Raw genomic sequence first — 21541 nt, forward strand, 5'->3', positions numbered from 1 at the left:
GTGCTTGCAGGCGTTCTTCAAAATTAATCAAATGGCTCAGAAGGCAAACATTTTGCTGCAGGGACTGTATGCCCCAAGAAGGACCCAAAAAGAGATAGGACACCTCCTCACATTGACTCTTTTCAGCTGTCTGATCCAAGCTGTGTTTCAATGTCCACTCGACAGATGGGGCATTTCTTGCTGGTCGCTAGCCACTGATCCACACATACTTGGTGAAATAGATGCATGCAAGGTAAACGCCTGGAAGAGATAAATGGCAAGGTCTTAATTATCTATTCGGTTGTTAAGAATGAGCCTGGGGCCAACTTACAAGACCCTTGCAGCTGGTTGTCCCAAAGAGCTCTCTTGGGAGGCAACCACCTACAAATCACTGCAAAAGAAGTAAAGCATCATCCAAAAATGGTAGCAAAAAAGGACACAGATTTGCATAAAATCATTCAAATGCTAGCTATATACAAAGAGGCGAATTTATAAACAGTGGCTATAATTTAAACAGAAAGGTGAAACATCTCAACAGAGCTTTAAAAGATTAGATTTTTAGTCACAACTCTCCAAATCCCCCCAACAACAAGACTTATTGCATCACACCACCCAGAATCCTCCACTCATCATGGACATACTAACTCACTGGAATGAGCAACCAGAGGTCTCTAATATCTGTTGCCCTTTTGTTCCTTATCCCGCTTCCCTTGTTTGATTTCCCAGTTGCCATTGCCTATCCCAAACTTGTCTAGGGCTGGGGCTGACTACAACAGGGAGGGGAGTAAGATAAGAGAAAAGTTCTGTGGTTGTAGCACAATGTGCATAGGGCCACAGAAATATTTTGCTGCATGCAGGTGCACATAAAGAAGAGAAGTGTTAGGGACTGTATCAAGTACAACACCTGAATGGTTTGGTATTTTAGCTGTGTGGTGATATCACATAATTTGGGAAAATTTAGAAAGAGGTGTTAACTGAAGCCTTCATATTTGGTGGGGGGAAATGTGTCACTTGTCCACAAGGAGCAGAATCTATTAGGATTATCTTTAAGTGAGATGCTGAACAGGCAGGCCTCATCATTCTATGCTGATGAATAATCAGTGGAATGCCTGGAACGTGACAGGGAGAGAAACTGCAGATTTCCATAAGACAATATACAACATCCCAGTAATTCCCATCAGAACCTGTGGCAGCTGGTGGTTTCCGTATCAGTAGAATGGTGCACTCTGGGTTCTAAGCCTGAACTTTAAAAGAGCTATCCAAGGCACTGATCATATTTTTGGGATAAACTTCAGTACCTGGGATAGGTCCTTTAATCTTTAGACTAAAACCCAGAGTTGACTCACCACACCATTGACACAGAAGTCAACAGGCACTACCGGTCAGAAGCTTTGGCTACAGAGGTAGGTAACCTGGTGGTTCCTGGTTTTGTTTCAATTTCCCATCATTCCTAACTATTGAGCTATTTGGGTTTGATAAGTGCTGTGGTCCAAAGCATCAGGAGGGCACCAGTTTGTCTTATGCTTGGAAGCAATGGCCAAAATCCCACAGTAGAGTTTCACAGCAAAAGGTGCTGCATGGGGAGTTACACTTTGATTGTGCTACACCTCCCTTCTATTCAGTGGCAAAATTGTGGTACTGAACACATGTGCAAACATGGAACCGAATCCACAACCAAATGTAGATGCCCCACATGGGCAATTCATTTTGGCAAATGGGAACTGCAAACTTGAACTCTGGTCCTTCCTTGGAAGGTGCACATTCCAGTCCAGGAAACTGAAGAAAGCTTCCAGTCTAACTGTTCGCTGGACAGAAATTTCCAACTGCTTCTGAAGAGCAACTTCCACATATGTAAGACACCATCAGGATTCCAGGTATTGTATATTGTTAGTATACCATACAGCTCTCTTAACAGTTATGGGGTGTCATATTTGATATCTAGCATCAGACATGTTTTTTAGCACTCTGGAACATTAGAAAGTTACATCTGTGAGTAGGCACACTGGCCCAAGTACATCTGGGAGACTTAGACAGTACTAGAATAAAAGTTAAATGGTTTACTGATCCATTCCATCTCACCCCAGGTTTTTCACATTTCCTCTTTCAATGGAGACAAAGGGAGAAAACCATCTTCTACTTCAACCTGTACTGTGTTCCTAATCACCCTTCCTGTCCTGCTATCTCAGGGTTGTCCCAGATCATTCTAAAATTAAAGCCATCATCCAATTCATCCCCTTTAATCAATCCTGGAGAAAACCCATCAAGTCTTTGTGTGGAAGCATCAATAACCATTTTCCATGCAACTATCTTCAGGACTGGTAATTATCACCCCCTCTAATTCCCAGCTTCTCACCATCCACCCTTCCACTCCTTCCTTTTTGTTAATCTTGTACGGTTCTTACAGTGGTTTTGTATGTTTACATGCACCACTGCACATTTCTAAATAAAACCTTTACATTCACTAAAACCAGAGTCTCCTCTACAGTTAATACTGGTATACACAGGTGAAAAGATCACTGAATTTACCCTCCTTTTAACCTAATAATTTAACCTAATAATTCCCCAAACCTTTTAACCTAATAATTCCCCAAACTACCAAGAAGGTTCTGATAATGTTGGTGGGGAACCCAAGTCCCATCCCCCCCCCGCCCCCCACCCCCCCCACCCCCCACACCTTTTAGGATAACAGTATCCATGTAACAGAGCATACTTTTGTGGTTGAATACGAGCTCTTCAAGAAAAGGTAAAAATAAGTAGAATTTTGGCCAGAAGCCCTTGGGGGATTGTTATACCTCACATCCTCGCCATCTTCAAGCATTGAGAGACAGATTGTGCATTTCTCATCGGTATCCAACTCCTCCCCATCTTCCTTTTCAGTTCTGCTTCCCTGTGGTCTCCTCTGTCAGCAAGGACAAAGAGATCACTTTGTTAGAAAAGACACCACTGAAAAACCTAGAGCAGAGTAGGAATCAGGATGGAAGAGAGTTGTATTATCACCCAACTGTGCACACTAAGGCAGCCTGCCCTGTTCCAAATTCTGCAGAGGAACAGGCATCGAGTTTAATTAGTGTTCCACTTGCCCTGTGGAAAGCAGAGGCTGATGGATGCATGTCAGTCTCTCATCCAGAGAAAAGCCTTTTAAGGTCACACAGGTTCTATGTCAGAGGCATTGCTGATGCTCTCAAAAGCTGTAGCATGAAGAAACAATGCTCCTCACGAGTCATCAGTTGGCACGGGTGCCAATGTGGAAACTCAAATCAAAGTTTAAGCTGCTGTTGCTGTTTTTCTTTCTAACTAATTCAGGTCTACACATTTGAACATACACTTGTGTATGCACCCATATGCACATACAAATACAAAAACCACACCAAAAAACAATGCAGGAAAAGCAGACCGAAAGACATTTTTCTCATAAGATTAGAATCCTGGGCTATCCAATATACAGATGTAACATCTTGTAAAATTTCATTCCCACAAGCAACAATGAATAATTGCACTGTTTTTTCTCCATGCTGTGAGAAAGACCTAGAAATCTGTGCAGTTTGCAATGACTGTTCACAGTTTGTGACTTGATCTGTGCAAAATTAATCTTGTGGGATTTTTCCCCAAAATGTGTTGCAGAAGAATGTGTTTCCTGTGCAGGAAACATCCTCCGTGCAGAGAACATGGCACTTGGCTATCCTGTTATTATTCTGTTCTGATGTCATAAGTTAGTGTTATGACCTTGTAACTGCTTCATATTTACATTTGCAATTATGCCACCATTGCCATGTCTCTGAAAGCTACTTAAAAAGACAGTCAACCATTTTGTGGTGCAGGTGAATGGGGTGTTGCAGGATGATATGACAAGCCTTCTCCCACCAGTGAACAACAGTGTGAAGAACCAGAAAACGGACCCTGAAGGAGTTTGTCACAATTCTTTGTTTTACCATTGCTCACTGGCAGGAAGCATGTGGTCAAGTTGTCCTGCAGCACCCCACTCACCCAGCACCACAGAGCTACATCGCTAAGGATGGTTGACTGGCTTTTAAGGTGGGTTTCAAGGCTCAGATAGAGCATAGCTATGATATCCTAGCTACATCTCTGATGCAAGCTCTCAGCCTATCTCTACTTTCCTAATTCCATGTGAAATGGACATAATATTTGGAGTACACCAAAAGGAGGAATTTGTTCATGCAACATGATATTTAAGTTTGGAATTGGCCACCACAAGGCATAGGGGAATGATCCTGGCCTCAGATGACATTAAAAACATCCAACAAACTGATACAGGAAGTGGAGGAAAATAGGTACACCAATGACTATTACCCATGCTTGCTAAATATGATCATTTTTATCTTAAGAAAATTCATATAACACTTTCCATTTCCCCAGAAAATTTCAAAGCAATTTCCAAAACAAAGTCAGAAGGAAATAATTTGAAATGTATCAATAAAAATAAATAAAAATAAAACTGTAAATATGACCAGGGATAGAGATGGGGCAATCAGTTTCGCATGGTGGATGCCACAAAAGAGTCACAGCACCCGTGCTCAGAAGCAGTGTATCTTGGACAACCAGTTTCCTTGACTACAAACAGTGTCCAGGATCTTGCACTAGACATGTAGCCACTTTAGCGTAGCTATGCTCTGTCATCCAGCCCCCAAACCCACCTTGAAAGCTGGGCAGCTGTACCAAGTTAGGGACTTCTGTGATGTTCACAAGTGTAGTGCTGAAAGGTGATACATCCAGCACCCTTCTGCCAACAAGCAACAGAATTATGTGAAGAACCAGGAACACTTGTGGGATCCTGTCACAGCTCATTGGTTAGATGTCACTGGAGGCAACTCATTTTCTCAGTATGGATGCTTGGATTTTACGGAATTTGGGGGGGGGGGGGGGAGATTGGGAACATTTGCTGTCATGGTAATGGTGCCATGATGGTGAACAAGAATACAGGTTGAGTCTCCTTTATCAGAAATCCTTGGGACCAGAAGTGTTTTCAGTTTTGGATTTTTTTACAGTTTGGAATATTTGTGTATGCATAATGAGATATCTTGGAGATGGGACCCAAGACTAAACATAAAATTCATTTGTGTTTTATATACACTTTATACACATAGCCTGATGGTAATTTTATACAATATCTGTAATAATTTTGCGCATGAAACAAAGTTTATGTACACCAAACCATCAGAAAGTAAAGGTGTCACTATCTTAGCCTTCCATTTTGATTTTTGAAATATTTTGGATTTTGGAATTTCAAATAAGGGAGACACAACCTGTACCCATTAAAAGGTTACCAGTTATGACATTGTACCTGTTACTAGGTCATAACCTAGCTTTACAACAATGTAACTGTCTAACAGAATGCAAGATTTATGTTATGGATGTAAAGAATATTATCAAACATTTGCATCCCAATGTAGAAAATGTGTCTTGAGACACTGAGACACTACTACTGTTTTAAAAAACTGTCAGTTGCCATGAGAGATTGTTTCCCCTGCGCATGAAAATAAAAAGACCAGCACTATATATATCTCAGCCATAGCAATAACAAAAAGGGGTGGATGACTGTCCCAAAAAAATATTTTGTGTAGTTGCAAAAATATCTTCACAACGTATTTCAAGACACAACAGTCCTGAAAATGCAAAACATAACCATAAATCTGCAAAATCTATCCTAATCTCATCAAGTTGGAGGAAATCTTTTGGATTTGTTGTTGTTGTTGCTGTTGTGTACGAGCATGAAATAAGATTGACATATCTACTCTTTGCCCACTCTGTGGGCATTCCAGAAGCATTTGATTGTTTATAGTTAGAAACAGGAGGCTAGATCAAATGCACCAGTGCTGGCATTGGTTTTATGGTTTGTATGTCATTGTAAAATTCCACCTCTCCAATTGGACTTATCTTCCTTCCATGCCCAAGGTCACCCAGTGGCTTCACACAGCCACCCATATTCTTGCAAAACTGCCCTCCCCACATAGGTGAATGGAACAGGTCATGGAGGTGGGGAGCATTAAAGAAACACATAAACCTTCTACTCCTGCCTGGTGCTTCAGAGAACACTGAAGAGAACTCCCAATCACAGTTCTGGAAGACAGGTGTGGTTTTCAAAGCCTTACCTTTTTGTACTTGTGTGGGAAAGTGAACCGTTCAATAGTATTTTGGACAGCTCCCCTGTTCACACTTCCCAACCTGTCTTCCAGTTGCAAGAGCTCCTGAAAGTAGAGAGGAAAAGCAAACAAACCAGACATGAACATGAGGCTACTGAAAGATCTTCTGCCAAGAACAGAGTGACCTAACAGAAGACTGGCTTTCCTGTTAGGGACAGTGAGGTGGCCACCTCAGGAAGACGTGGACACCAGAGCCTCTGTCTCTCCAGAGAGAGACTGCTGTTATGCAAAGCTGTCCAGACCCAACTAATGTCCAAATCCTGGATCTCAGGGGCCCTCAGAGGCAGGCATTTTGTGGGATGTCATATAGAATCATAGAATAATAGAGTTGGAAGAGACTGCAAGGGCCATCCAGTCCAACCCCCTGCCATGCAGGAAATCCAAATCAAAGCATCCCCAACAGATGGCCATCCAGCCTCTGTTTAAAGACCTCCAAGGAGGGAGATCCCACTACACTCTGAGGGAGTGTGTTCCACTGTTGAACAGCCCTTACTGTCAGGAAGTTCCTCCTAATGTTGAGGTGGAATCTCTTTTCCTGAAGCTTGCATCCATTGCTCCGGGTCCTAGTCTCTGGAGCAGCAAAAAACAAGCTTGCTCCCTCCTCAATATGACATCCCTTTAAGTATTTAAACAGGGCTATCATATCACCTCTTAACCTTCTCTTCTCCAGGCTAAACATACCCAGCTCCCTCAGTCATTCATCGTAGGACATAGTTTCCAGACCCTTCACTATTTTAGTCGTCCTCCTTTGGACACGCTCCAGTTTCTCAACATCCTTTTTAAATTGTGGTGCCCAGAACTGGACACAATATTCCAGCTGGGGCCTGACCAAAGCAGTATAGAGTGGCACTATTACTTCCCATGATCTAGACACTATACTTTTATTGATGTAACCTAAAATTGCATTGGCCTTTTTAGCTGCTGCATCGCACTCTCGACTCATGTTCATCTTGTGGTTACTTGGACTCCAAGATCACTTTCACATGTAGTCTCATTCAGCCAGGTATCACCCATCCTATATCTGTACATTTCATTTTTCCGCCCTTACATTTCTCCGTGTTGAATTTCATTTTGTTAGCATTGGCCCAGCTTTCTAGTCTATTCAGGTCATCTTGAATTTTGATCCTGTCCTCTGGGGTATTAGGAATCAGCCTGGGCCAGGAACACATTTGGGAACTCTCCAGCTCTGATGTACCTTGTACTGTTCTACACAAAGCCCTCCAAGTCTTAGATCTAATCTGAACTTCAAAAATAATGTCGTTTGACAGCACATTAACTACCATGGCTCCTTGCTATGGGATTTTGGGATTTGTAGTTTTTTTGAGATATTTAGTCTTTTCTGCCAGAGCAATCTGATGCCACAACAAACAACAAATTCAAGAATTACATTGCATGGAGCTATGGCAGTTAATACAGTGTTGTTTATGTTAGCTGCCTTTGAATTGACCTCAACTGATGGTGACCCTGTGGATGAGACATCTTCAAGCCATCCTATCCTTAACAGCTCAGCTTAGGTCCTGCAAATTCAAGCCCATGACCTTCCTGATTGAGTTTAGCCATCTGGTGTGTTGTCTTCCTCTTTTTCTGCTGCCTTCCACCTTTCCTAGCATTATTGTTTTTTCCAGTAAGTCATGCATTCTCATGATGTGGCCAATGTACAATAACCTGAACTTGGTCATCTTGGCTTCCAGGGAGAGTTCAGTTTTTATTTGTTCCAAGACCCATTTGTTTGTCCTTTCAGCTTGCCCAGGTATTCTCAGCACTCTTGTCTAGGGCCAAATCTCTAATGAGCTGGTTTTCTTTCTATCTGCTTTCTTCACTGTCCAGTTCTCACATCTGTACAAGGTGATGAGGAATACAAAACGGTGTTAAACTGCATTATTTCTGAAATGCAGATTAGGTCTGAGAAGTGACTAGGGTTGCCAGATGTCCCTTATTACCAGGGATATCCCTTATTTGAGGGCTGGAAAGCTTGTCACTTATATGACTGGAAGCTGCCCTTTATTATAAGGGACACCCCTTATGAAAGCTTTGCCTTTCAGATAGGCTAACAAGATGTCCCCCAAATCCTGTATTTTGGAGTGTGGTCCCTTCAAAAAGATAAAAATTCATAAAGATAGAAATGTGCCATCACCTAATTTATTAATGTGGACAATGTGTTGATTTTACAGCGAAATACATGGCCATCTTAGCTGAAATCAATACTTTTACCTGGTGTTTTGGTAGAACACTATCTTGTTAATAACTACTTCCTGACTGTCAGCCCTTTGTGTCATGAATTTTGACTGTCTCTTATTGCTATTTTGAAAACCTGTCAACGTTAAACATGACAAGAAGGTGGACTGTGGCAGCAGCCGTAACAATGGGTGTTAGGATGATGTTGTGGGCTGTCTCAGCACATAACAAGAGTTTTTATGTATTTTTATCATGACATAAAGGCTGCATCTACACTGCAGAATTAATGCAATTTGACACTCTTTTAACTGTCATGGCTTTGCACTGTGGAATTATTGGATTTGTAGTTTTGTGAGATGCTTAGCCTTCCCTGTCAAAGAACTCTGGTGCCACAACAAACTACAAATCACAGGATTACATAGGATGGATCCATGACAGTTAAAGGGGTGTCAAACTGCATTAATTCTGCAGTCTGGCAACAGCCCTAGACTTTGCCACAAAAATGCAATCCATAGAAAAGAATGGAAACTTCCAAGGGAGGGGGGCAATGTCAAACATAAGAATGAAAACTTCAGTCCTGCCTGGTGGTTCAGGCCATAGGTCAGTCCAGTCCATGGTACTGTCTCCAAGCATGGCAAAACCCAATTCTGCTGTGCTTTCAAAGCCTTACTTTCTTTGTGCAAAATTTCATTTGCACAAATTTTGGATTTGCAATTAGGACATATTTCTGCAAAATACAGTCACCCCTCATTTCTCATGGACTTCAGGTCCACGGTCTGGAATATTCATTGAGGGGTGACCTCAGTTATTTTTAATGGGGTTTGCTCCTGTGGCATGCGCCCTGCGCGCATTCACAAACATGCGCCCCATTAAAGCCTATGGGGCTTGAATAGTTTCACAAGGGGGGATCTGGAATGGATCCCCCACAAAAACAGAGGGCCAACTGTATTTTGTGGCAATCTTTCTGTAAAATACTTTTTTGGTATTGATAGTACTGGCACCATTGTATTTTCATATTGATTTTAAAGATGCCAATGAACAAACGTAATATCCCAGAGACATCTATGCCTGCCCTATCCAACTTGGTGTGGATGGTATTAGTTGCCACTTGGGTTGGAATTTGGAATAGTAACTTCAATTGCATAGACACTGTGTATTTATTCAAATGAAAACACAAATCTGGGATTAGGTCCATTGTTCTCCTACTGACAGCCAACCATAGGATTCCTATAGAAATGAGGTAGTCCACCAGAAATCATCAGTATGGTTGACATCGTGCCATGTCTAATACATAGATATCTTTGTGGCAATAATGATAAGGCTTTTGCTGAAAAGAACCCAGAGCATTAAATTACACATGGTCATTTATGGATGGCTAGCCTCAGATTTGAGAACTTTGTGGGAGGTGCGAATTATCACCATTGGAATGATAACTTCAGTTGCACAGACACTATGTGTTCATTCGAAAAAAAAGAGAAATCTGGGACTAGCCTGGGACTCTGAAGGATGAAGATAGCTGATAGGACCTTCTTAGTGGCTGCTCCCAAACTATACAGAAGGCTTACACAGTAACTAATCCAATACAGGAGAAAACAAACAAACTAGTAGGTGTACTATAAATCACTAAGTCCCACTGTAAATAAATACAACAATCTATAATATTTTTCTAAATGAATATGTATGTCTAATTACTTGATTTGAATGAACATAAATTGATAATACCATTATTATATGATAAGAAAAATATAATTGAAAAATCCTAAACAAAAAACACCCTGCAAGGATGTACAATGCTGCAAAGACTAATTCTTCTATTTATCTTCTATTTAGTCCATGATTGATAATGAGGATGAGTATTCCAATAATGCAAGTTCAATAACACAAATGGCAGTGTCCTGGTGAAGCACAATAAATCTCTGGTAGCACCAATCAATCAACTTGCAAAGATTTTGCTGGGCTGATGTTATAAAACTGTAGACACTCAGGGTGGTAGTAGTAACAAGTGACTGAAGCAATGGTAGCATAAATATTAGAAACATTACTATCTCTGGTAGCAGACAGCTACCTCTGGAGTATTTGTGGCCGTTTCAACTCAAATGTCTTCTTCAGTATTACTATAACATTCTATTCTGGATTATAGTTCATGAGGATATGATTCCAATAGGCTATTCCAGGGGTCGGCAACCCCTGGCCCACGGGCCAGAGGCGGCCCACGGAGGCGGCAGGACCGGCCCCAGCTGGGTCCTGCCGCCGCTACCGCTGCCACCTCCTCCTCCTCCTCCTCCTCCTCCTGGGCCGCTTGACCGCGCTGCCCTCCTCCTCCTCCTCCACGCGGAGGAGGAAGAGGAGGGCTGCGCGGCCTGGGGCAGAGGAGGCAAAGGGGGAAGCCCCGTGCCGCCTTCCCTGCCACCCTGCACGGGCCTGCGCCACCCTCCCTGCCTCCCTGCATGGGCCCACGCCGCCCACCTCCTTCTTCTCTGCCTCCTCTGCCCCTCCCCCAGGCCGCGCGGCACATGGAGGAGGGGGGAGGAGGAAGAGGAGGAGGGGGAGGAGGAGAAGAAAGAAGAGGAGGAAGAGGAGGAGGGGGAGTAGAAGGAGCAGAAGGAGGAGGAGGAAGAGGAGGGAGAGGAGAAGGAGGGAGAGCAGAAGGAGGAGGAGGAAGAGGAGGAGGAGGGGGAGCAGAAGGAGGAGGAGGAAGAGGAGGAAGGAAGAGGTGGTGAGCGGCCAGAGGCCTCAAGGTTTTTAAATTTTTTATTTTGGGTGCTTTTAATGCTAACAAGTCTCCCTTGGTTTGACAGTGATAGTGTGGTGATGGTGATGATGATGATGATGATGATGATGATGATATGAGTCAGCTTGAGAGGCATGCAGGCACTGTTTCTGAAGCCGAGAGAGTGTCACCTTCCAAAGTGTGTTTTGGGTGCTTTTAATGCTAACAAGTCTCCCTTGTTTTGACAGTGATAGTGTGATGATGATGATGATGATGATGATGATGATGATGATGATGATGATGATATGAGTCAGCTTGAGAGGCATGCACACACTGTTTCTGAAGCCCAGAGAGTGTGACTTTCCAAAGTGCCTTTTCTGTGTGTTTTTGGTTCTTTAATGGTGATATTGATATGAGCCAGCTTCAGAAGCACGGCCAATGTAAATTGCTGTGATTTTTACAAACTGATGCGCAGTGAAGAAAAACCACAGTCCCTTGACCAAGTACACACTCCTGAGAAGTACACTTGGTGCAAGAACTGTGAAACCACCTTGACATGTTCAATATGCATAGCCATGTGAACCCATGTTCAGTGTGAAACCCAAAGAGTTTGGTTATGCAATAAGCCTCTGAAATATGCAAGAGGCCATCTTAAGTAAAGCCATGTTCAATGCCCAAATGTGCTGTTTGGAATGAGGGTGGTGGTGGCCAGAAAGGGAAGTCCATTTCTGCCATCTGTCTAGGAATAATGCCCAAACATTTTTTAAAAATCATCAAATTTTTTCACATGTCCTCCATTTTTAATGTTTTTTGAAAATGTTGTCCTATATTATTTAATTATTTAATTATTTATTTTTGGGCTTCGCCCCCCCCCCCCCGTTGTCTGGGGGACACTAACCCGGCCCCCAGCTCAAAAAGGTTGCCTACCCCTGCGCTATTCTATGCTTCCATATTTTAGGTCATCTTTAGCTTACAAGTAAAAAATCCAGTAAAAAATATTCATTTAGAAAAATATTATAGTATTGTTGTATTTATTTACAGTGTGACTTAGTGATTTATAGTACACCTACTAGTTTGTTTGTTTTCTCCTGTATTGGACTGCTCCCCAACTATGGAATGCCCCTCTAAGAGAAGTTCTACTGTCTTTTCATCACCCAACAATACTTTTCCATTTAGACAGACCTCCAACTTTTAACAGGCTGGGCAGAGGTGTTAGACTTTCATTTTTATGATGTTTTTAACTTGTTGTAAAATGTTTCAAAATTAATTTTATTAGGATTGCTGATTTAATGGTTTAAGTTGGCATTATATATGGTTTTAGTTGCATTTTGTTTTTACCGCCACACTTTAAGCTTCCTTGGGTTTCATTTTGTGAGAAAAGCAGAATAGAATTAAACAAACAAACAAGACTAAGGCTGAGATCCTATGGGACTACTGGAACATCAAACTACACCAATGTGTGTATGTCAGAGAGCTGGGAGGGAGATGCTTGGCCCTTTCCTCCAACTATGAAATGGCAGCTAGGGAGCACTCTGTGGCACTTGTAATTCTTTGGGTTGGAGTCTGGGTCAGAGGTGTCACTAGGGGAGTGCAGAAGGCACTGGGTGACAGACTACTGCAGCTACTAGCAAGTGAGGAAGGGCATTGCCCCCCTTTCCTGCTTGCCCTTCAGCCTCACCAGACTGTAGATGGGCCCTCCAGAGGCCTCAGAACCTCTCCCCTCAGCAGCAATGGCTGCTGGAGGAGGGGGCACCTTCAGGGTCCAGCCAAGCAGCCATGCCATATTCTGAAGGCCTTTCCGGGGAGGGCAGGTGTATAATCAGGCAGGCGGGCAGCTGAGGGGGGCAAGGCAAGGCAGTCTCCCCCCCCCCCCCCCCAGTGTGACACCAATCTCAGCAACACCACTAGTCTGGGTGCCATCTCCCTGCCACTGTGCACCTGGGGAGGAGAACACTGTACAAGGAGCAGGTGGATATTGCTTTGTGCAATATCTGAAAATATTGGCTGAGATCCTGCATGGTCAAACTTGACATTAAACATTGTAGAGGTCTTAGCTACGCCTTCTGCTTTGACACCCCTCCAAAAAAACAACCTCACACAAACTGAACGGAATCTGAGGTGTTGAATAGTGGAGCACTGAATGATGGCATGTGTTCCTGTCACAACTTCTTTTTGCACCATGCTTCACTGGCAGGAGAGGGTTGGAGAGTAGCATCCTACTCTCCGGTGCCTCAGAACTCTGTGTGGTGCTGCTTGGCTTCTAGAGTGCATTTTGGGGGTATTTGTGGTCATAGCAATGGTGTCACAACCACAAATATGAATTGCAATATTTACGATGTCTAAAGTCTTGCTTACAGGATGTCAAGCATAGTTATGTTCTCACAACTTCCAGCTAGGCTGGCATACTGTAAATTTCCTAGAAAGTTCCTGTCTGCAAGCACAACAACAACAGATTGTGATCATTAATTTGTACTAATCCTCCCCCAAAAATAATAAAATGCTAAACACACATAATGCTTTAATTAACCAATAGTGACAAAGGGATCAGTGAGACCAATGAGATGACGCATTAGAACTGGTAAAACTTACTTCATAACTTTCCCTCACAGCAGAAGTGTGTCTGTTTGGATTCAGTCCCTGAAGAGCAAGCAGCTGAAGCTGAGGATATGGGTAGTTTCTAATTTCATGAACAACCTGTGAGATAATGTGAAGAAACAATATTTTAGAGTTCGATTCCTTCTCTTTTCCCTGTCAAGATTATTATTATTGCCCTTTGAAAAAATGATTAATAAACTCAATTACTGCATTATTCGAGACAGCAAAAATTCTTTTGACATAGATATTGGGGTGCAAACTTGTGATGGATGTTTCTTCAAGCATGCATGGGAAAGAAATCTATCAGCTGTAGCAAACATTCCTTTTTCATGTGAAATCTGTCAGATTATCCATTCAGACAGAATGCCTCCCACAGTGCCAGCAGCTCTTAACAAGAAAGCAGGTGACAGGGTTGATAGACGCCTATATTTTGACTGTCTTCTCTCAGACAGTGACTCAGGCCTGGTCTACACAAATAGCAGATTGTGTGTTAAAACCGTTCCTGGACTGTACCACTTCAAATGGCAGATGGAGGAATTATTTGACTGAATTCTCCCCCATGTTAAAACAAAGCAAAACAAAAACACCTCCACACAGAAAACTAACACTTCAGGCAGAAGCTTCTAGCTTAACTCTCCTTCTAAAATGCTAATTTTTTATATGTGTTGTGCTTCCCTTGGGAAAGTGGATTAGTACTCCTGGGGAAAGTAACACTTGCATTCTTGGTGCTTTATGCACATGTAAGGCGCCTTACGCATGCAATTATACTTTGGTGACCATAGCTTAATAGCTGTGTTCACTTCACAGTTGTAAGTGGAGTTCCACAAGTGTAATTGTTGCACATCAAGCTGCACAATTGGGGATGGTGCGTAAGTACTCATCTGTGCCTTCAGTGTGCTACTTGATTAATTGTACTTGCAGAAATTGTTAGTACATTTACAGGTATGCAGTCAGTTGCTCAGTGTGAATATTTAGCAGAAGAAGGGTGTACAGCGACCACATCTCCACTAGGTCAGTGTGGATGTAGACTATTGAACATGATGTAGGATCTCAGCTTAAATTTCCCACCCTCGTCTTGCATAGTTCTCAATCGCAGGTACAAAGTTCAGAAAAGTTACTTTTTTTCCAACTACCCCAACCCCGTTCTATCCACCGTCTTGAAGGAGAGCAAGGCAAGCCAGCTCCAATAGGCCTCCAAGAGAGAGCAGATCCACTGGACTTTTCCCCTTCCTTACTGTCATTCGCTTCTCCTCTTGTGTCTTGTCTCTTTAGAGTGTAAGCCTGAGGGCAGGGAAATGTCTAATTAACAAATTGTAAGCCACTCTGAAAGCCTTGGCTGAAGAGCGGGGTATAAATAAATAAATAAATAAATATTATTATTATTTGCAGAAAAAGTTTTTCCATGTTTTTCATAGGAACATTCCAAGTCTCCCCTCCCTTTCTCTACCATTTCACCCGTTCAGGAAGATGAGGTGAAAGAAGGAGATTTGAAATTAGATAGGAGAGAGGTTTATTTTCCATCTCAGATTACAATTTAAGCCAAAAAAGGACTTTCAGGGTTGCAATGCCTATCTCATACTAAGCAGAGAGTGACTCACTTTTGCATTTCTGAGCTAGGAAGTTAGAGTTCCAGTAGCATTTCTCATCCTATCAGTCCAGTTTCAGAATGAGACAAAGGAAATTGCCCATGCAGCCTGCCACTGGACTTTATCACATGAGGGAAAGCAGGGAAAAGCGGTGATTTAAATGAACATTAGCCCATGAAAATCATGTGATCGCATTGAACATGTACATGACATCATGATTAAAGAAGGCTTATCTTGGCAATAAACAGGTAATAACCAGCAACAAATCATTAAGGGGATTTCACCGTGAATTATTTGTTTTTGGTTATTACCTGTTTGTTGCCGGGATAAGTCCTCTTTAATCGCAATGTGTGTAAAAATCTTCACAACAATCGCAAAATTTTCACGGGCTAATGTCTGTTTGAACCTCCCACCCCCACCCCCCGATTTCCCTCCATGTGATAAAGTCTACTGTCTACTGTGACTGGCAGTGATTCTCCTGGATTTCTCTGACAGGACAACCCCATGACGATTTTGCTGGGTTAGAACGTGAGGCCTTCTTGAGGTATATAAATCATGTGCTTTACCACTGATCCATGGTTCACTGTTTGTCCAGTCCCAATATCAAACAGTCCCTTAGAACCACCACCATCCCTTTGCTTACCATCTGCGTTGATGATGTGTTTCGTAGAAAGTGATGCATCCTTTGTGTAGCTAAGTAATGCTGATAATGCTGTGGAACTGGCCTGACCTGGAACTGGTTGTGAGTCAGGCCAGCATCGACACTGAGATCCCTGGAAGGATAAAACGAAAATCACACAATATGACAGTTAGATACACCATCATTTTCAAATAACTTCATTCTTGTTTATCATATTGTTGTTCATTTTGTTATGATCAGCTGCTGTTATCTATAGGCTTGGATCTTGCACCAGGAGCTACGGTGTGAGAGCTCCATTGCCACAGCTCCTTCAACCTTCTCCCTAAAACCTATCTCTTAAGCCAGTGTCTCAAGTGATGGGTTTCTGAGTCAACACATATCAAGAGTGCTGGGAAATAATGACTGCAACACTCTTCTGGTCATGGGGCACACTGGGAACAGCCAGCTGAGGAAATACCCTGGTTCCTAATGCAGCTGCGTGTCTCAGTGCATCCTGCAATTGGGAGATCTGCAGTGCCTTGGAAATCCTTCAGTTGGGACACTGCCTGGCTTAAGAGGTAGGCTTTTGTGGTCATGTTCACCCTTTAATACTGTGAAAACGAATCTCAAAAGTTGCATGATCAGAACCCTGGTTTACCATTCTATAAATACAGAACAGGATGCCAGCTGTTCTTCCTTTCCTGACTATCTAGGCTAAGATTCTGTGTAGAACTGCCACCACCACCAGACTGTATTCCTTGTACTTTGTGCTTTTAATGTTTATAGCTTTTGAGTCACTTGAGTAGGCCATGATGGTCAGGCAAGAGAGTGTGTGTAGAGTTCTGGGTCCAAGGAGATGGGTACCGTGTTTATACTAAAATAATCTTTTTTTATCCATTTGTCCTAAGCCTCAGAGATTGGTATGTAAGAGCTATATGAATATTTCTTCTGATGACAACCTCTATCCACATGAACCTGGTTAGAACAGAGTAGGACAGAACCTGAAAGATCCAAGAAGTACATAAGTCAGAAGATGTCCTATCTGTCCTTCAGGTGGTTACATAACAGAGATGGGGAACCTCTGGTCCTCCAAACACATTGCCCTACAAGTCCTACAGCCCTTGACTATTGATCATGATGGCTATGGCTTATGGGAGTTGAAATCCAGAGAGCAAAAGCTTCCTCAACACATGTTATAGAAGCTCCTCCTGCCCCAGTGATAAGACTATAAAAGGACTGGATGTTAAATCCAACCATGTCATTCATCCTTGAGCCTGTTCCATGTATAAATAGTAGTCTGCACCTTCAGCAGAAAGTTTATACAGGATAGGACAGGGTGAATAACGCCAATGCTAAAGCACCATGTTTTGTATCAGAAAAAGGGCAGACACATGAACAATAAATATGACTGCCAGTGTCCTATCTAATTTGGCCTGGTGGGTACCCTTGACTACTCTCATAAGCAGACAGATCCAGTCCACCTTTTTGTGGAAGACTCTTGGGGATTCCAATCTGAACAGGTTCATCAGCCTCAAACCTTAACTTCTAGCATTTCTCCTTTAGAATTTGCTTGTAGGGCAAGGGAGGAGTTATTTTTGCCATGACGTCAAGAACAAAGAAAATGTCCTTTGAGACATTTTAATTTATCCAACATTTTTACACTTTATCTCTGATTACATATTGAAAAAGCCAGTCTTTTAGACAAATCCCAGAATCCCATAGACAACACAATCACTGCTGACCATGCTGGCTGGAGAATTCCAAGAGCTGTTAATCTTAAAAACTACAGAAAGATTTCAATGTCTATGTGCTGTGGTGTTAGAAATTGAGGTGCTTGCAAAAGTTTTTTAAAGTAACTTTTCCAAATTCTGGCTATATAAAGACTTACTTTCTAGGCTCCCAGTGTATAGAATGCTCAAAAATTCACAAGGTCCCTAGTGTCATTGCAGATACTTGACTAGGTTCCCTTGTGATATGTAATAATAATAATAATAATTTTTTAATTTCTATCCCGCTTTTTGCCAGGCAATCAAAGCAGCGTACAACAGGTTAAAATACATCCATATATACATAATACCCCCTTAAAACAAGATTAAACAATGTAAGATTAAAAACTAAGAGCTAAATAAAAATCATCATAGGCAGAGTTCGCTGGATGGGAAGTCTTATTTGTGGCCGAGCATTTTATTCTGGGAAGGCCTGCCGGAAGAGATCCGTTTTAATGGCTTTTTTAAAGCTCTCTAGATTGGTAATTTGACGGATCTCGTCTGGCAGGCCATTCCATAAATTGGGAGTGGCTGCAGAGAATGTCCTCTGGGAGGTCGCCGTCAACCTGGTCTTTAAGGGCTGTAATAAATTTCTCCCAGAGGACCTGAGTGTACGGGGCGGATTATATGGAAGCAGGCGATCCCTCAGATAGGTTGGGCCCAAGCCATGTAGGGCTTTAAAGGTGATAACCAACACCGGAAACTAATTGGCAGCCAGTGGAGTGACTTCAGTATTGGTGTTATATGGTCACTCCTTGCTGTTCCTGTGACCAACCTGGCTGCCATATTCTGTACTAACTGGAGTTTCCAGACTAGGCACAAGGGTAGCCCCATGTAGAGCGCATTGCAAAAATCAAGTCTTGAGGTTACCAGAGCATGTACTACAGTTTCGAGGTCACCCTGTTCCAGGAAAGGGCGCAGCTGGCATATCAGCCGAAGCTGATAGCAGGCGCTCCTGACCGTCGCGTTCACCTGATTCCTCATCTGAAGCAACGGATCAAGAAGCACCCCCAGACTGAGAACACAGTCCTTCGAGGAGAGCGTGAGCCCCTCTAGGACTGGAGGTTGCAGCCCAATCCCTGGTTTGGGGGCCCCTACCGTAAGTACCTCCATTTTGTCTGGATTCAACTTGAGCTTGTTTTCCCTCATCCAATCCATTACTGCCTGAAGACACTGGTTGAGGGGAGAGATACCATCTGTCGTTGTCGCTGATGACCGGGACATGGAGAAATATATTTGGGTGTCATCAGCATATTGATAACACCCAGCCCCATATCCACGGATGATTTCTGCCAGCGGCTTCATATAGATGGTAAATAGCATCGGGGACAGGATGGCGCCTTGAGGGACACCACAATTAAGCTCTATTTTTGAAGAGCGACTGTCCCCGAGCATCACCCTCTGGAACCTGCCCGAGAGGAAGGAGCGGAACCACTGCAAAGCAGTGCCTCCAATTCCTAACTCTCTCAGGCGTTCCAGAAGGATATCGTGATCTACTGTATCAAATGCCGCTGAGAGGTCCAGCAACACCAACAGGGTCAAGCTCCCTCTGTCAATGGCTAGACGAAGGTAATCAGTTAAAGCGACCATGGCAGTCTCCACCCCATACCCGGTCCTGAAGTCCGTTTGAAATGGATCAAGAAAATCGGCTTCATCCAAGACGGCTTGTGGCATGGAGCCAGTATTTAAATCTCCCAGAACTTCTGGAAAAATTGGTATTATTGAGAAATTAAAATGGTGACACCAGACTGGTCATTATGGTATTGCTTCCCCGCTGAATGAACTAGTGAAAGTAGGGTCCCACTAGGGGTAAAGATGTGAAATTTGTCGAAATTTAGAATTCATAGCTTGAATGAAGTAGGTTGCACTCAACTCAACAGGATGGAGAAAAGTGGTGGAATCTTGCCCTTCCCAGTAGACTCAAGCAAGATCACACTGCTGCAACCTCTCCCGCATTGCTTGTTTTGGTTTTCAGCTGTGAAATGTTGACATATATGCAAGTGGGGACATATAAAATGGCACTGAAAATGCTGGTACTGAAAGGTTAGACTGGTTTAGAAAGGAAAAGGAGGAAAGGATAATTGGGGAAAATGCTGATGATGAACAGAATAAGAGCCTTTCTATACTCAGAAGATCCATGGTAGAATAGGAAGGACCACACCTCAGGCAGATATGTCATGTTAATGTTTCATTCCCAGTATTTTGAAGTAAGGAATATCTTACCAGTCTGTTCCTTCAGCTAAGTATCTGGGCTGGGGTCCCACAGGTTGAGGAGTCTGAAGTTGATGGCCAAATTCGAAGCTTGGATGTAACCGATGAGGTTGGACAGACATACGCTCCTGAGTCCGCCTGCAAGGTTGAGGGAGAAAGAGGAGTAAAGGCCAGAGTTTGGGCAAGTGAGATTTTTGGACTACAGCTCTCAGAATCTACCACCTAGCATGGCCAATACACATGTAGCTTGGGGATTCTCAGAGCTGTCATACCAGAAAAGTAACTTCAATAAGCTCTGGAAAAGCTCATGTTCTGCACCTACACAATTCAGAATTCTGCACAAAGGCCACACTAATAATAACCCCATTTCGGACAGACTGTTGACTTAGGATGAAATGGGATGAAGTGGTAGACTGAAATCTCCAGGAGTGCAGGAAGCCACCTGAACAAATAGTTCAGAATACTTGTCTCACCAAACTTGATTTGAGAATCATGCAGTCCTCCAGATGTTGTTCGACTGCAACTCTGAGCAGCCCTAGCCAGCAAAGCCAGCAGTGAGGAACGCTGAGAAGTGCAATCCTACATCTGGAGGAATACACAGTTCATATCCCTGCTGTAGATAATACTTAATGGCATCACCATTAAGGCCAGTCCTCAGATTTTGGTCCAGAAATCTCAGGATCTGGGACTGGCCACTCCACTGAAGACTCACCTGGGATGAGGCATGAGTCTGCGGTGTTGGGCTTCAAGGAGCTGTTGCTGGAGGAGGTATTGCTGGTGAAGGGCCTGAGGTAGGAAAGAGGGTCCCGTCACATCCTGGAATGGCAGGGCAGGCAGAGGCGGTAAGGATGGGTGCAGCGGGCCACTGTGCTGGTGAGTGGTTGCCATGTGAGGCTGGACAGCGTGAGGCAGGGGGAAGTCTGCAGAAATCTGAGGCTGGGGGCCCAAATGGAAGTGCCGGCAGGAGGTAGCATGAGGATGCTGAGACCTTTGAAAAGGAGCGCCTGAAAAAGAGAAAGGGAAAAGAAAAGAGGCAGAAGGCTGGTTAGGGATGCAACTAGGCAGAGGAAGGCCATATTCCTCTTCCTTGGTGCCAGGCTGATGCGTGCACAGTCCTAAAAGCTAAAGATGAACTTGTTGGAAAACAATAGCATGTACATTTCTATACTGCTTCATAGTGAACTTAAGCACTCTCTAAGAGGCTTACAATTTGTAAGCCAATTGCCCCCAACAAGCTGGGTACACATTTTATGAAAGGATGGAAGCCTGAATCAACTTTGGAGCCCTGAGATCGAACTCACAACCTTGTGGCTGCAGTACCTGTATTTAACCACTGTGCCACCAGGGCTCCTTTTGGACATTATATAAAATTTTGGTAGTGGGTAAAATCTGATATTCATATATTAAGCACAGCAGCAGTAGCTGTTCCTCAGAGGGTGTTTTTCCTCTTATCTGCACGCATGAGGATCAGCTCTAGGAATCCTTGCACTAAGTATAGTTTTCTTTTACTGATTATTAACTTTCCTAGACGCTAGATTAATACTTCATAACCATAAAGTAAATCTTATTTTTACCTTACCTATGTGTCCCGTTTATTTACCAGAAGCTCAGATATATACTCAGTAAATCAGTAAAAGAAAACTATACTTAGTGCAAGAATCCCTAGAGCTGATCCTCATGCGTGCGGATAAGAAGAAAAACACCCTGATGAACAGCCTGCATCCATCTTGGACAACGGTGGG

At 43.1% G+C, this 21541-nt stretch overlaps 1 protein-coding gene across 1 annotated transcript; it reads right to left on the reverse strand.

Moving 5' to 3' along the window:
- LOC149324216 (E3 ubiquitin-protein ligase ARK2C-like) lies at positions 1-20744 on the reverse strand. Its single transcript, XM_089497786.1, has 7 exons — positions 20512-20744; positions 19812-19937; positions 15847-15976; positions 13612-13716; positions 6087-6182; positions 2772-2878; positions 1-240 (listed from the first exon to the last, which is right to left on the reverse strand). The coding sequence occupies exons 1-7, from the start codon at positions 20685-20687 to the stop codon at positions 123-125; spliced, it is 858 nt and encodes a 285-aa protein (XP_089353912.1). The 5' UTR covers positions 20688-20744; the 3' UTR covers positions 1-122.
- Positions 20745-21541: the final 797 nt, after the last annotated feature.

This window comes from Sceloporus occidentalis, unplaced genomic scaffold (genome assembly GCF_023333645.1).
Source record: "Sceloporus occidentalis isolate IW3139 unplaced genomic scaffold, rSceOcc1.0.p SCAF_1, whole genome shotgun sequence".
Lineage (NCBI taxonomy): Eukaryota > Metazoa > Chordata > Lepidosauria > Squamata > Phrynosomatidae > Sceloporus > Sceloporus occidentalis.

Excerpts from the sequence above, each read along its gene's own strand:
- LOC149324216 (XM_089497786.1), bottom strand. The coding sequence starts at position 20,687 with ATGGCAACCACTCACCAGCACAGTGGCCCGCTGCACCCATCCTTACCG. Across the intron at positions 19,938-20,511 it reads AGACTCATGCCTCATCCCAG|GCGGACTCAGGAGCGTATGT; the intron begins GTGAGTCTTCAG and ends TCAACCTTGCAG. Across the intron at positions 241-2,771 it reads GAAGATGGCGAGGATGTGAG|GCGTTTACCTTGCATGCATC; the intron begins GTATAACAATCC and ends TATCTCTTCCAG.